Source organism: Chiroxiphia lanceolata, chromosome 3 (genome assembly GCF_009829145.1).
Source record: "Chiroxiphia lanceolata isolate bChiLan1 chromosome 3, bChiLan1.pri, whole genome shotgun sequence".
NCBI lineage: Eukaryota > Metazoa > Chordata > Aves > Passeriformes > Pipridae > Chiroxiphia > Chiroxiphia lanceolata.
In genome coordinates, this window is record NC_045639.1 from 26,159,103 (window position 1) to 26,173,598 (window position 14,496).

General features: G+C 36.2%; 1 protein-coding gene and 1 long non-coding RNA gene across 11 annotated transcripts in view; one reads left to right on the plus strand and one right to left on the minus strand.

Moving 5' to 3' along the window:
* Window positions 1-14,496, plus strand: part of PLEKHH2 (pleckstrin homology, MyTH4 and FERM domain containing H2) — a 53,320-nt gene that overhangs the window by 20,291 nt on the left and 18,533 nt on the right. For 4 of the 5 annotated variants that reach the window (XR_004356211.1, XM_032683558.1, XM_032683559.1 and 1 more), the window contains 11 exons: window positions 438-519; window positions 2,318-2,500; window positions 4,246-5,231; window positions 6,220-6,295; window positions 6,766-6,860; window positions 7,490-7,634; window positions 10,176-10,312; window positions 11,318-11,428; window positions 11,652-11,738; window positions 12,253-12,411; window positions 13,046-13,126. Coding sequence is in view for 4 of the 5 variants with exons in the window: in XM_032683558.1 (XP_032539449.1) it covers window positions 438-519; window positions 2,318-2,500; window positions 4,246-5,231; window positions 6,220-6,295; window positions 6,766-6,860; window positions 7,490-7,634; window positions 10,176-10,312; window positions 11,318-11,428; window positions 11,652-11,738; window positions 12,253-12,411; window positions 13,046-13,126 (2,142 nt within the window). In the remaining variant the exon portion in view is untranslated. The remainder of the gene's footprint in view (window positions 1-437; window positions 520-2,317; window positions 2,501-4,245; window positions 5,232-6,219; window positions 6,296-6,765; window positions 6,861-7,489; window positions 7,635-10,175; window positions 10,313-11,317; window positions 11,429-11,651; window positions 11,739-12,252; window positions 12,412-13,045; window positions 13,127-14,496) is intronic. The other variant, XM_032683561.1, reaches the window with a different exon arrangement.
* LOC116784710 overlaps window positions 7,460-14,496 on the minus strand; it is a 29,025-nt gene continuing 21,988 nt past the window's right edge. For 4 of the 6 annotated variants that reach the window (XR_004356217.1, XR_004356213.1, XR_004356212.1 and 1 more), the window contains 2 exons: window positions 12,408-12,484; window positions 10,895-10,956 (listed from right to left, as the gene is read on the minus strand). This is a non-coding gene — a long non-coding RNA (uncharacterized LOC116784710). Of the gene's footprint in view, window positions 7,623-10,894; window positions 10,957-12,279; window positions 12,485-14,496 lie in introns of those variants that run through there. The other 2 variants (XR_004356215.1, XR_004356216.1) reach the window with 2 other exon arrangements.

The following is a 14,496-nucleotide window of genomic DNA, read 5'->3' on the forward strand; positions in this document are numbered from 1 at the left end:
AAGTTTGTTGGCACCTATATATTTTTTTTTTTTAAATTTTTGCCGTGGGATGGTAGGAGGCATTAGAACTATCATTCCCTCTGCTTGCTCTTGTGTTTGCCAAGTGGCACAGAAGTTTGCAATTCTAGCCCTCTGCTTTTATTAAAAATTCCAGTGCAGATTTTTTTCTTATTTATTAAGGATTTTTAAAGGAGTCTTGGGTTTGCTTGGCTATGGGAATGATTTTAACAGAAGTTGAGCAAATAATCATTGCAGGGAATTTCATCGTTCGGAATAAACAAATGCCTAGACTGGCATTAAGAGAAGTAGCAGAGAGGAGGTTACTATTTGAACTAGTTCTATCCTGACATAGGCAGAAATTCAGAGAAAATCTAAACAATGTAATGACTTTAAAAATTATTTCACTGATGGATGAGATTACATTTATATGCTTTTAGTTAGAGGTGGAAAATCAGAACCTTCGCTTGATCAACCAAAAGCAAACCAAAGAGATGAAAACAGTACAATCTAAACTGCAAGGTAAATGTACAAATCTTTTAAAAACTTCTCTCTATATGGCATACTTCTTTCTATTCTCTGTTAATTTGTGCATCTACGTGACTGAAGATATTCTGTGAAAACACAAAGATTTCAGATACTATGAATTCAGATACTATGACATCAGAGTGACTTACAGGAAGGTGTTAGAAAGGAATACTATATTATTTTATTGAAAAGCCACAACTGTTTTTTGTTGAGTAAACGGGTATCTCTGTAATTTGAGAGGTTCTGCAAGTAGTAAGATTATACTGATTTAATGACAGATCTCTGCTTTCCCTTCTTTATAGCTAGGTGGTCTTACCACTGTTAAGAAATAAATGAATGTCAGTCTGCATCTGCTTTTTCTAGCAAATGGTCTGTTGGGAATCAGAACTCTAATCACATTCTTCTAATTACTACATTTGATTACAGTAATCCAAAATCTTAATTCAGCCATAGTATTACCAGGTTCCTCCTCAAGTGGATATAGTAAATTTAAAAATCATAAAATGTAAACTGAAGAAAGAGGAATACCTCCTCCCCAGAACATTATTTCACATTGAATCACAGTTTAATCGGAGTTGAATTTTATTTGCCACCATGTTGCCTGTTCACCAACTTTCTTAAGTCTGTCTGAAGGTTCACAGTCCTATCCATACTTGATTGATCTGACAACTTACTACAGTCTGAAAATTTTGTTAGTTTGCTACCCACCCCTCAGCTCTTGATAATGTATCTCACATATACATGTAAATACACAGATATTTAGAAACGTGTGTAGATATGTGTGTGTATGCACATATAATATGCATAATATATGAAAATATAAATATTTACAAAATATATACATATACAATAGGAAGCTTTTAAACTAAGTTGCACCTTTCCGTTAATGAAGAAACTGGACTGTTTTGCTTCTTTGCTATTTTTGGATCAGTAGCAATTCTGTACACTTCAGCTTTAATCATTCTCTTCTGAGAGATCTATCCAAAGGCTTTTTGAGACCCTAAGAAATTGTCAGCTGGTTTTCAACACACAGTTTCTGAACAGTTACTCAAAAATATTAAGAAGTTTATTGCTATTTGCAATGTCCATGCTCGTGACAGGCTATAAATTATGAACATTTGGTACTATTTTAAGCAGTTTACAGGTATGTGTAAGGGCCTTTTGTTCCTGGATCTGCCACAGCGATTTTTATGAGCAGGAATGGACAGCATTGTTTCATATCAATTTCTGGCAGAATAGCTGTCCCTAAGGACAGATTTCATATTCTTGAGGCAGTTCACCAATTTATGCTTTCACTGTCTCTTGAAGTTCTCCACATCTCCTTCTAAGCTAGGAACTTACTCTTCTATATTTGCTGTAGCACCTATTACAGAGCCTCTTAATATTTTTATCTAAAGGGAAGGCCATCACATATCTTAATATTACTGTTCTACAGTCTTTTCCAAATTAAATATCCTAGAACAACCTATAGGTTTAATTTCAGTCATAGGAGCATAAAATCAGGTATTTCCACTAGGTTTTCATTCTGTATTAAGTGCATGATTTAGTACTGTGAAATTGTTAGGTTTTTTTTTCTTCCTATGTTAAAATCAAATTTTAAGAACTAGAAAGGTAGCTCTGGGTTTCTTTTGATATGGGGAGTTATCAGATAAATTTTTATTCCTATAATAAATTTTTTATTACCTTTTTTCCTGAATTTTAATTACCTTAAACCAACTTTACACTGCAAAGTAAAGAGAGCATAGCTTGTTCTATCTCATTAACACAAGATTTTTGAATTACTATTCTTCAGAGGCTACTGGCAAGAAATCTGTTACTTCAACACAAAAACCCGGAGAGTGTCAGCGACTAAGCGGTTTGACTTTTGGATGCTTTTCAAATAGAGCAAGAAGTCCTCAACCATCTCCTAAGTTTGAAGAAATAAGCAAGTCTTCATCTAAAGAGCCAGACTACACTGAAGGCAAAAACATGCCAGGTACCTCGTCACCAATCTGCCATTTTATTCTGACACAAGTGGAAAAACGAAATCGGCAGCTATGTCAGTGTATCCAAACCAGCTGTTTTCAAAGTGCCTAACAGCACTCTCTCCTTCTTCAGTGCTACCCTTCTATTACTAGGAAGAAATCCTGTTGAGCACTAGAGTCTTTGTAATGCCACTGATACATTATTTGGCAGCACGCAGTGACTGATGGGTGCTTTGGCTGCAAAGGGAAGACTCTGACTTGTCCCAGGTTTGCTCCATAGTAGCATAAGGAGTTTAAGGCTGCCAGTCCACCAGGCAGAGCTGTTATGTGTTTATGCCTGCATAGGGCAGAGTCTCACCTAAATCCAGTTTCTGTATGCTTTTCCTATGCTATCACTGGTGTCACAGTGTTAGTTTTATGCCCTAACTCAACAAGATCAAGTCAGTAATTTTTCAGCAGTATGATGAAGGTCAGAAGAAACTGAAGAGAGCAGCAGGGTTTCCTGTCTGAAGAAGGAGATCAGCTCACACAATTTTCCTGACAAACCCAGATGTATGGTACTGTCATTGGCATGCTGTCATGCTGTTACAGGCATGAACAAGTCCATTACAGTTTGCTACTTTCCTTAAGAAAACAAAAGCTCAGGAAGGAGACTGTTGCTCTGGTCCTCTGCTTGAATCCCACAGTGCTATTTATGACCTCAGTATTTTCTCCACAGTTAGTTGTGGTATCTAAAATGGCAAGTTGAGGTCCGTAGAAAATCAGAAATTGAAAACTCAGAAACTGAATAGTTTGTGTTTATATTACATCAAGTTCATTATGAAGATGGCTATGTATTATTATTTTCATTTTTATAGATAAGGGAATTGAAGTAAGAGTAATATTTTAAGCAAAAGGATAAAAAATAGAACGTTAGGCCTGCCTAGATTGAAACAGATCAACTTTGGGGACTTCCTTACTTTCAAGTGGACTAAATCAAAATCTTTGGCTTACCCAATCCAATTTAACTTCATACAGCTATTTAATATTAACCTTCCCAAGTGTCTGTGTAGCAAAAGCCTAGTTCTTGCATCTGTTTTAACTCGAGAGCATGCAGGCCTTACTAACACATTGCAAGCTATAGCTCTCTCTTGCAAAACCAGGTAAAAGTGAACAGCAGAAACAAAGCTATTTTTAATACAGCGTCTTTCCTTAAGTATTTTCCATGAGCCTCTCTTGTATATCCTTATCCTAAGCATTCACCACTGGGAATACAATAATAACTTGCAGAAGAAATTTATGTGGATACATACTGTAGAAATGCTCAGAATACTCGATTTGTTAATGCAAATCTTTTCTGACAAGTTTTTATTAATTTCTAATTTTCCTTAGGTTTAATAAAGCAGCTAAATTTGTATGCCCTTTTAAGTCTCCGGCTTTTTGTTGGTTTTGTTTGTTTGTTTGTTTTCATCCATTTATGGTTACTTTAAAATATGGCTCCAGTCTGCTTATCTTTACATTTATCGCCATTTGTAGTTCAGCTAGAACTTTGAGTAATGTTTATTACATTTTTTTGGCAAACATAATTGCAACTTCAGTCACATTAAAAAATTTTTAAATGTTCTTAGTGTTTATTATTTACAGTATTAAAAATCTTAAATACGCTTACACATTTGCAATTATTAGCTACTTACTATTCTCAGACATGATGACTAAACCCTTTATCAGTCAAGTTTGCTAAAGTAATTTTCTCATGTTCATTATATTTCTCCTCTAGAGAAGGATATCCTGGAAACTACCTTTGATAGTCCTGCACATGAGACAAATAAAGGTCAGAAGTCATTGCAACAAAGTTCCTCTGGTTCAGAGCAGAAAAAAATTGTGAGAACAAGCTGTTCATCCAAAGATATAGACAGTGACATGTCAAAGAACTCGTGCACTACTGGGAGTGACTGGAGCTCAGATGAGGATGGAGGAGACAATAAAGGACTGAAATCCAGGTGTGCATCGACTCTTTCAAGCCACACATCTGAAGAGAATGCAAGGTACAGTAGAGTGGGAAGTGAAATGTATTTGACAGCATCTGATGACAGTAGTTCTCTATTTGAAGAAGAGAGTTTTGGTGTTAAGAGGACTCAGCAAAAGAAGTTATACTCCTGGCAGCAAGGATCCCAAAGAAAAGGCCAGAACAATCCGGGTGGAAAGTGCAACTCTGACTTCACAAGTAAAAAGAAAGACCAAGATAGTTCTTCAGATGAACTGAATAAGAAATTTCAATCTCAGAGGCTAGATTATTCATCCTCATCCAGTGAAGCAAATACCCCAAGTCCAATTTTAACCCCTGCTCTGACACCCAGACACCCAATTCTAGCATCTTCTGCAGGTTCTCAATGCACAACTCCATCAAATTCTCCCTCAAATTTGCCACCTCCAAAGTTACGGACTCCTAATGTTTTTAGTCTGAATTCACCTTTAGCAAAGAAACACCTAAGTCAGCCCCAACTGAGTTCTGACAGAATGTTTGGTAGAAATAGAAATGCCATAAGCATGATACGTCCATGGAGACCTCAGGAAACAGACATAGATCTGGTGGATGGAGAAGATACTGATATTTTAGATAAAATGGAGATTGGCTGTGATGGAGTGTTTACTTATGACTGCACTGAAGCACAAAATGCTGAAGTCCAGGAACCTTGTGAAATGACAAAAAAGGGTGCTAGCAACAAACCTCCAACCCCTCCATTACATCGATTTCCTTCCTGGGTAAGTGTGATTATGGATATTTTTCCTACTGGTAAAGCTAACTTATTTTCATGCCTCTCTTCTAAGATTTTTATTGCCTCATATTTTTCTTATTCTCTGCTTAATGACAAGACTGGGCATTACCTTAAGCGGAATTAACTGTACAAACTCAGAAGCACGTTTTATTTTAAGCACAGTATTTCTGCCATTGAATAAGTCACTATTTTGTAGATAAGACCAATTTTTTTCACATCACATCCAAGTTGCTTATGTCCTTTTGAGTGTGTGTATCAAAGGATGTAATGCTTGTGACTGCATTTATTTATTTATCTGAATGCCAACACAGCCTAAGAATGCTGGTGTCAGTGCCCTTGCTGTAACCACTCTACCACTCACAATCTAGACAATTAGGTTGACAGAAGACAACTACAGATTACACAAGTTACTGATCACATTTCCACATAAAATTTTAAAGCCATCAGTCAGGATATTAAAATAGATATTAATAAGTCTTACAGAAAATCCAAAATTAACTGTGTCAAGACTCACTGATTCTGTGGTTCCAGTGTCAGGAGATTTATTAATGATTCAGAGATGAATAATGCCTTAACAGCTTTTCTATGTATATATTTTAGTGCATGTTTTTCATTATAGATTCTCTTATTGTAGTCTTCTAACACAAAATGGTTGAAAAACTGTCTTTTAATGGCATTTCTCTGTTCTTAACACACAATCTTCCATTAAAAAACATTCTCGCTATAGGTTCTTTGGCACCTGATAATAGTATTTTTAAAAGTGAGTTACCTACAGGGCAATGTTGAAACAGACTATGAATATGATGGGGATGGCATATAAAAGAAGGATGCATTTTTCAGCTGCTGTTGATGATGTCATTTTGTGAACCATTTTAGCATATAGTTGCACTAGCACAAAGACTAGGAGGCTAAACAGAAGAAAGGTAATTGTTGTGTTTTAATTATCTACCATCAAATCCATTCTGCTTGTATAGGAAAGCAGAATTTATGCTGTAGCCAAATCTGGTTTAAGGATGTCTGAAGCTTTCACCCTGGAATCTCGTAATAAAAGTAAGTGGTTTAGTTGTTCACTGTCTCATAAAAAAAAATTCTATTCTTATGGTGATGTGTAAGCAAGGACTTCTAAAATAATTTTATGAAGATTTAGTTATCAGCTATTTAAAACCTAGAAGATTACTGGTTATTTTTCCATAGTCCACCTTACCTCTTGATTTTGTGCTGAATTTGTACATAGTTCACTCCAGTTTACTTTGCAATTCTTTTTGAAGATTCTATAACAGGTACCAAGGTAAGAGCTTATACTTCCAATTTAAAAAAGGTTTGCGTTCATGACTGCAATTTTATTTATGCTTCTTAAAACCATTGTAAATTTTAAAAAGTTATAAATCTCCCATCTAAAACAGTTCAGGAGTTAGTTTGCTTTTTATAGCAGTTAAACAACACAAAAAAAATTACATTTTAATTTGGTTAATTGAGGGGTAAATTAAGAAGGTCATTTATAGAATATGTTGCTTTTTTAGGTGCTGTTTCACTAACTTCATGCTCCATATCCGGATTATATACATCTCTGATATATAAGAACATGACCACTCCTGTCTATACCACTTTGAAAGGGGTAACTGTATTACTGTTTAAAGGAAATTTTTAAATACCATTGGGCTTCACATCCAGGAACTTCCTGTTTTACATTTAATACTACCATGCCAAATATGTTGTAAGTTGATGTTTAGAGATCACAGAACCCCAGAAGTAATAGAAATGTCAAACAGCTGGGGAAAAAAATACTGCTTATGGAATGTTACTAGCCTAGATCAGTTCTTCTTAGGTTCCTTGCTGATTTTTTCCAAAGGCTTGCTAATTATTAAACAGAACCACATGGTGTTCAATGTCATAATTAAAAGCATGTGTATGTAGAAATTCTTTGTGTCAGTGCCAAAGCTGTTTCTAGTCACATAACCAGCAGTAAGTAATCACAGCATTGTTTGTTTCTGACAGTCTTTTGTGCTTTGGAAAGACCCATGCCTTGAGCTACCTCAGGTTTCTGTTTTGAAGTGTGGGTGTGTTTGACTGTAAAGACAGCAGAGGGAATTCAGTTTCATGTTAATATTTGTGTGCCAAAACTCACAAACCGAGCAAGAAACAGCTTTGAATATTATGAAGCCAAAAGAGCTCTGCCACAGTATGAAGGAAATGACTGATACCCTTTATGCAAAATATCAAAGAATGTTGTGTTCATTTATGCAGAAAGCAACTCAAATAAGCAACAGCCCATTTATAGATGAGTCATCGGGATCAGAGGAAGAAGACAGCTCTCGGTCCAGCTCAAGGACTTCTGAGTCTGATTCTCGAAGCAGAAGTGGTCCAGGTAGTCCTCGGGCTATGAAACGAGGTAGGCAAAACCATAAGACAAGTAACTTCTGGGAAGTTTGGAAAACTAGGCAGTTTACATGATCTTCTTAGAAACTGATTTCTTCCTTAAACAGCGTGGACATCTTAAATCTAAGCTTTTATCTCAGCTCTCAAAGCCTAGATCTAATATTCAAGCAGGAGAAAGGACTGTTACACATGGCTTTTTTTATTGCTGTTGTTATAGATGTCTTTTTAAGGCATTAATCTGGTAGCTGGCTGTTTTCGGGGAAAAGTGACTTGTACATTTAAAGCAAGAAACACCATTCTATCTATACTCTGTCATGCCAAGGGCTTCCTGTGATCTTTAACTGTAGAAAAAAACTAATTGCCATCAGAAAAAAACCCCACATATATTCAAGTTTATAAAACAATTTTCACATGATAAGAAAGCAGGTGGAAAAGTTTCCTTATCGAATTATTTGGTTCTGTCACTTCATGTAATAAGAGACTTCTTCCATTTTTACAGTGATTGTCTCAAGGTCCCGTGCAAAGATTTAGTTAAAACACTTGAATCCAGTAATGTGCTCTGTTTTGTGGAAGACAAATCTCACAGTTCTAGGTAACTGTGTGTTTTCCATCTGCAGAATGGAAATAATGTGCTTCATTACATTGAAAGATACAGTGCTTCCTCATGGGGTGACATTATCAGTCTTATATCCCTGCAAGTATTTCTTCACTGGATGAACCAAGGGAGACTTAAGATTCCTGTGAGGCCAAATGTTAAGACCATCCACTATAGAAATGTAAAATAACATGATTCAGTAGTCTGTATTATACATGTAAAAATCCCAGTTAGCAGGAGCTCCATTCAACCAGCCTGGAGCAGGTTGACAGAGCCACTGGTCCAGTCGGAGTTTCCCAGTGCCAGCCCCATGTGGAGTCCAGTCCTGTTTCCAGTGATGCAGTTAAAGTTTTGCTACATTAATGTGAAAAGGACCCATAGTTCCTGCTTCTCAGCAGCTCCATCTTGCTGACTGAAAACCAGTGTCATGGCTGCAGACACATCTCATGTTACATGCTCGCACAACAGGAAAGCCAAATTGGGTAATTTAAAATCTGGTTTCACCTGCAATTTATATCCGTGCCTGTAAAGTGGAACCATTCCTTTAGTTCGTGCTTTCTTCCCATAAAACTGTCCTTTCATTGTTTCATGTGTGGAAACCTTTCTTAACCACAAAACATATATGTACTTATCTTTGTTGAGATCACATTGTTTAAAAATCTAGGCAGTCACACATTTCACCAGAAGCATAATTAACTTGCTGCATTTTTGTTGTTAAAGATCCTACATGAGAAGTACCCACTCTGAAAGCCCAGGTGCTTATAAAGCAATAAATGAGAAAAGCTTTTTTTTTTAAATAAAATTGGCAAATTAGTTTGGAAATTATTCAAACAAAGGAAACAAGGCCTCTTCATTTCAATCTTGGAGAGTATAACCTTGCAAAGTAAAAACAGTAGTCCTTACAAAAGGACATATTCACATGTATGAAAATATTTCTATGATGAGTGAGGGAGAGGTTTGAACTTCTACTGCTGTTTCACTAGAATTGAAATCAGTGTGCATTTTTTTCAACAGTAAAGCTAATAAACACTAAAAACCACCTGAAATCTGGAATTCAAATTTTTAGAAAACCTCAGGATAAAAATTCATACTCATTGCAAAATACAGTCACCTACAGATTCAACACATATCAGATCTTGAGCATGGCTTTTTAGTATACGTAAGCAGTTGCATAAGAAATCCAGATACTAGAGCGAATGATAGAAAGGGGAGGGGGAAAGCTGCTTAGTTTAATTAAAGATCCTGTTTGCATTTTCTAGAGAATTAGTATGATGCATGGCACTAACTCCTGCCTTAAAAAAGCTGTGGTAATATAACAGAAGATCATAATATATCATCATGGCTGGGCTTCGCGAACGAAGATTTGGGAAGGCTCTATCCACATCTGTTACAGGCATGTTGGTGACTTATGAGGCCAATATGAGACGGACATATCCGATTGCAAAAGGCACAGCAGAAAGACTCCTTAGATGGTGTATTCTGCAAGACACGGTTCTTTCTGCGTTGCCTTTTCTCCTCAAGGGTGATCCTGCGTGCGTTCTCAAAGGCATCAGCAGCGTTATAGATGCTGTGTCTCCAGGCCTCCCGATTGGAGGCCAGAGTAGACCAGTTATGGTGATCAATATGGCCAAGGCTGAGATGTTGTTTCAGGGAGTCCTTGTATCTTTTCTGCGGGGCTCCACGCTTCGATCATAATATATAGAAGACATTTATTTGTTATTTCATTCACAAGGGACTTAAACTGTTTAATTATGAATGAGAATCAGATATTAGCACTGTGCTAATAGTTCAGTGTGCTGATATTTTAAAAAGTCCTTGGTTCCTGATAGATTTAAGTTGATACTTGTGTTTGCCTGCAGATCCTATTCAGATATTCTTTCTGCATGGGTGTTCTGACCTTAGTTGTTTCTAGTGTAATAAAAAAATATATAAAGAATTATCTTTCTTCATTTACCACAGGTGCGTCTCTGTCTTCTGTGACCTCGGAAAGCGACTATGCTATTCCTCCAGATGCATATTCAGTAGATACAGACTATTCAGAGCCAGAGCAGAAACTTCCTAAGACCTCGTCCTCATCTAGTGATAATGGAAAAAATGTGAGTACTGAAGTTCTGTGAAGAAGTCCCCCCGTGGTGCTGTATGTATATTTATATCTTTATATTCAATCTTGTTGACTCACAGACTGCCTTATGAGTACAAATAACAAAACATACCAACAATAAGTTAACTATATAAGACTGTAATTACTGAAGGAAAACGGAGGGTAATTGTGAGCTTTCTATATAATAAAGGAAAATAGGTTGACGACTCCAGAAAAGAATTCAAAGTATTTAAGATTTCCTTTCTCGAAACCAGGTCTGGTATCAGATTGCACACGAAAAACTAAAAGCAGATTAAAATTATTATTTGAATATTCGGGGAAGTAGAAGGGCATTCCAAGAAGGAGGTGAGGTTATCAGTGGAAATCAAAGAAATCATAAGTAGCATAAGATGCAAGGACAGGTCAAAGAAACCAAACCATTATGGGGTATTGGTCAGTCCCCAGGAGTTTTTAAATTGCTTCTGTTAGTAGTTAGTGCCTTAACATACAAGTGGATTGACTGAGTGGTGATGAAAATTATTTTAAGCTTTCTTCACAGAGCAAAACCTGTGAACTCTGTTCTACAGGCATACACGCTAAAAGTTTGTCTGCGAGGAGCTCTGAATTACAGTGCTCTTTATCTGGTCTGTAGGTTAGGCCCTGAAGTTGGGAAAAAACATATATTTATTTCATATTCATTTTGTTCCTTGTTTAATATAAATAATTAGAAAGTAAAATCAGAAATCATCATAATCTTCATTCTTTTGTATAGTTTGCGGCAAATCATGTACTACAACTGTAAATAGGGATGTTAGTTAGTTACCCCACATGCACGGCATTTGTGTTAATTGATACTTGTAAAATTTTTGTTGTTGGATTAAAAGCCTCATCGATATACTGTAATTATTATTTAGCATTCTTTTAAGTCATTAATATATCTGTGTGTGTTTTTACATATTTCTGAGGGATATAGTTATATATGTGTATCTAACTACTTTTTATCTAACTTCTAAACAATCAGGAACCTTTGGAAAAATCTGGATATCTGTTAAAAATGGGTGGTAAAGTAAAGACCTGGAAACGACGCTGGTTTGTGCTTAAAGGAGGCGAATTACTATATTACAAATCTCCAGTAAGTACATGTAACTTATCTGCTATTTGATATTAGAGAATATAGGGCTAGTGTCTGAGCTGTTAGAGAGTTATTCAGGACTCATTTCCTCAAAAGGTGTACAAGGTACTCAATGCCTAACTAGGAAATATTTATCCAGATTAATGTTTAAACGAGCTGTATAATTATTTATTGCTATTTGTTGGTAGGTTTAAAATACTCTTTTTCCATTCTTTCCATACAGAGTGATGTCATTCGAAAACCTCAAGGTCAAATTGAGCTAAATGCATCTAGCCATATTGAAAGGGGTGATGGAAAACAAACAATTCAGGTGCCTTCTTTTCTCCTGTGTTTTCGGTATTCCCTCCATCCCCAGAACCAACTCGTTGTTCCAGTCCCTGTTGCACTGGAAGTCCAAGTGTGGACTTGGAATTAAATAATAAATGCCCTTCATTTGAAACCAAAGAATCATCAGTTACAGAATATATAAAAAGGCCTACATGGAGTGTTGTTTGTATTGCTACAAAGGTCAGTCATCACATATAAGATAGAAATAAAGAGAGTAGTCTTGGGGTCAGCCGTTGAGGTTGAGAGAAGTCACTTATCTGAAAGGAGATAAACTGAGTTTTCTCAACTTGGTGTCCTGGAATTTTTCAGATAAAGACTTAGAAAGGGTCTGTCTGCTCTGCCTGGCTATGGAATGTTTCATTAATGAAAAGTACTTTGGGGAAAATAAACCCCACAAAGCTGTGAAACTACATTGGGTAGTATATGTTACAACCCCATCACTGTGGGGTCAAATGTATAAAGTTCTTGAAGCTCAAGACTCTTCTGTTACTACATAGGTGACCACAGAAAAACGAACATACTACCTGACTGCAGATTCTCCCAACATCTTAGAAGAATGGATCAAAGTACTACAGAATGTTCTTAAAATACAGGCTGCCAGCCCACTCTTCATAAAGTCAGAAATCAAGCCAACCATGAAAGGATTACTTACAAAGGTAGAAAAATTCTTCTTCCCCCAACCTGCTTTATTCCATATTTCTTAATAACAATAGCCAGATAAGAATGGCCCTACATTAAAACAAATACAAGTAAAACAGACATGTGTTTGCTTCCTCAGTACTTTACAGTGTGAACAATCTAGAAGGACTAGCAACTCACCTACTTTGGGCAATTTGGTTTTTTCTAGTTACTTGATTTGATTTGGTTTTTGTTTTTGTCTTTGTCTTTTTAAGTCATTAGTTCCTGTGTTGAGGTCTCCATTTGCACTTCAGTGGTGTCCTAGTTCAGCGTATGTCTCAGTAGCTAATTTACCAACCTGATTTCAGTGGAGTGCTCTCTTTTTCTGTGTTTACTCACTGTGACAGATTATTTCCTTAGCTTCCACTAATTTAGGCCTGATTCAAAGTCACATGAAAAACACTGGCCTTAGGAGGTTTTAGATGAACATCTCATCTAATAGTTTGATTTTTATGCCCCTAATGCAGTTATGAAGTTTTAATTTTTTGTCTAGCAATTGGGAAAAGAATTTGAACCAAGGCATTTATTCCCAGTATTGCCAAAGTTCAGAGATGGTGAAAACTAGTCTGTATTTCTCTGGCTGTGCTTGTTCCTAATGTTCTGTAATTACAGGTGAAACATGGATATTCCAAAAGAGTTTGGTGTGCCCTAGTTGGAAAAATTCTGTATTATTTCCGTAATCAAGAAGACAAGGTAGGTCCCTTACTTGTTTCTTCAGTGAATGTAGACTTTAAACAGTAACTTACAGCTTTTTTAAGGTACAATTGCCCTAGGCATTGTGCACAGATTGTCAACTTGGAAGGTTCATATCTAATTGCTACTAATCCAGGGCACAGCCTTTGGTCTCCTTCTACAGGACATGATACATGCTCTGCATCTCATCCCAGCTGAAGGGGGACACTGATTTGCTGACAGTTCAGGTGTCCCTTTCTGACAGGCATGAGACTCATTAGAAAAGTCCTAGTTGTCATGTACTTCTGGAAAGAGGCCCTTTCTAATATGTGTTTGCAGGGGGCAGTGGCTGCAGGATTGAAGAATTTAAATCTTCTTTTTATCCCTCAGTGGACTTCCAAATCCTGCTCTTTGGTATGTCACTGTACCTCCATAGTGCTGCAAGAGCTAGGACACTGGTTAGCTCTTTTCACCTGTCCCTTTGCTCCCAAGGCATTGTATTTTGTCAAGAAACATCTTTTTAATGGAGATGGATGAAAAACAACATTTTGGAACAGTCCACTGAGCCATTATAACTAACAGTTAAAAAAACACCCAGAAATTTTCATTTTTTTTACTTCTGTCCTAAGGAAACAATCACAGTGGAGCCAGTAATTAATAGTTTTTATGTAGAGCTAGTTATTCCCTTTGTCATCTTTTTCATTTCTAGCCATTTTTAAACATTCAACTAAACCTTATTTCAAGAACTATATGAAAAAGATAGCAGTAACCATCCATGAAAACATTTTATTTACATTAAAACAATGTAATACAGGATTCAGGAATCACCTGACTGGAGTATCAGTCTCTAGCTCATCCTAAAGAGACATTAAAATTAACTTGCAATTTCTCCTATGGATAAAACTCTGAATTTACACATTTTTACCATTGAAGATTTTGGAATTATAGCATGCCCGTTAGAAGCATTTAAGAATTTTGCTGGATTCTTGTGAATTTCCCTCACATTTGGTGGAAGTTTTGCTGCCCTTTTAAAGTAAAATTGAAACTAATTTGCTAACTTGTAATAAAATAAGGATTTAGCTTTTGTAAGCAGAATATGTATGAAAAATTTCCAAAGCTAGTTCATTTCTAATGTTCAACAATTTGCTAATTAAGAACATACTTTCTGTAGCTGAATGTGTCTGTGCAGAAATAAATTACGCAGTCTGCAGTGGTTAATACAGTAATGGAGTCCATTTAAAAGGCTTCCTTTCAAAATGGAATTCAAATTAAAAAATGAGCCAACTGTGTTTTAGTTATACTTGGTGAATAAATCAATCTTGACTACTTACATGTGAAATGACATCTTTTGATTCTCAGAATCTTATCTTGTTCAAAAAGTTGAATGCTTC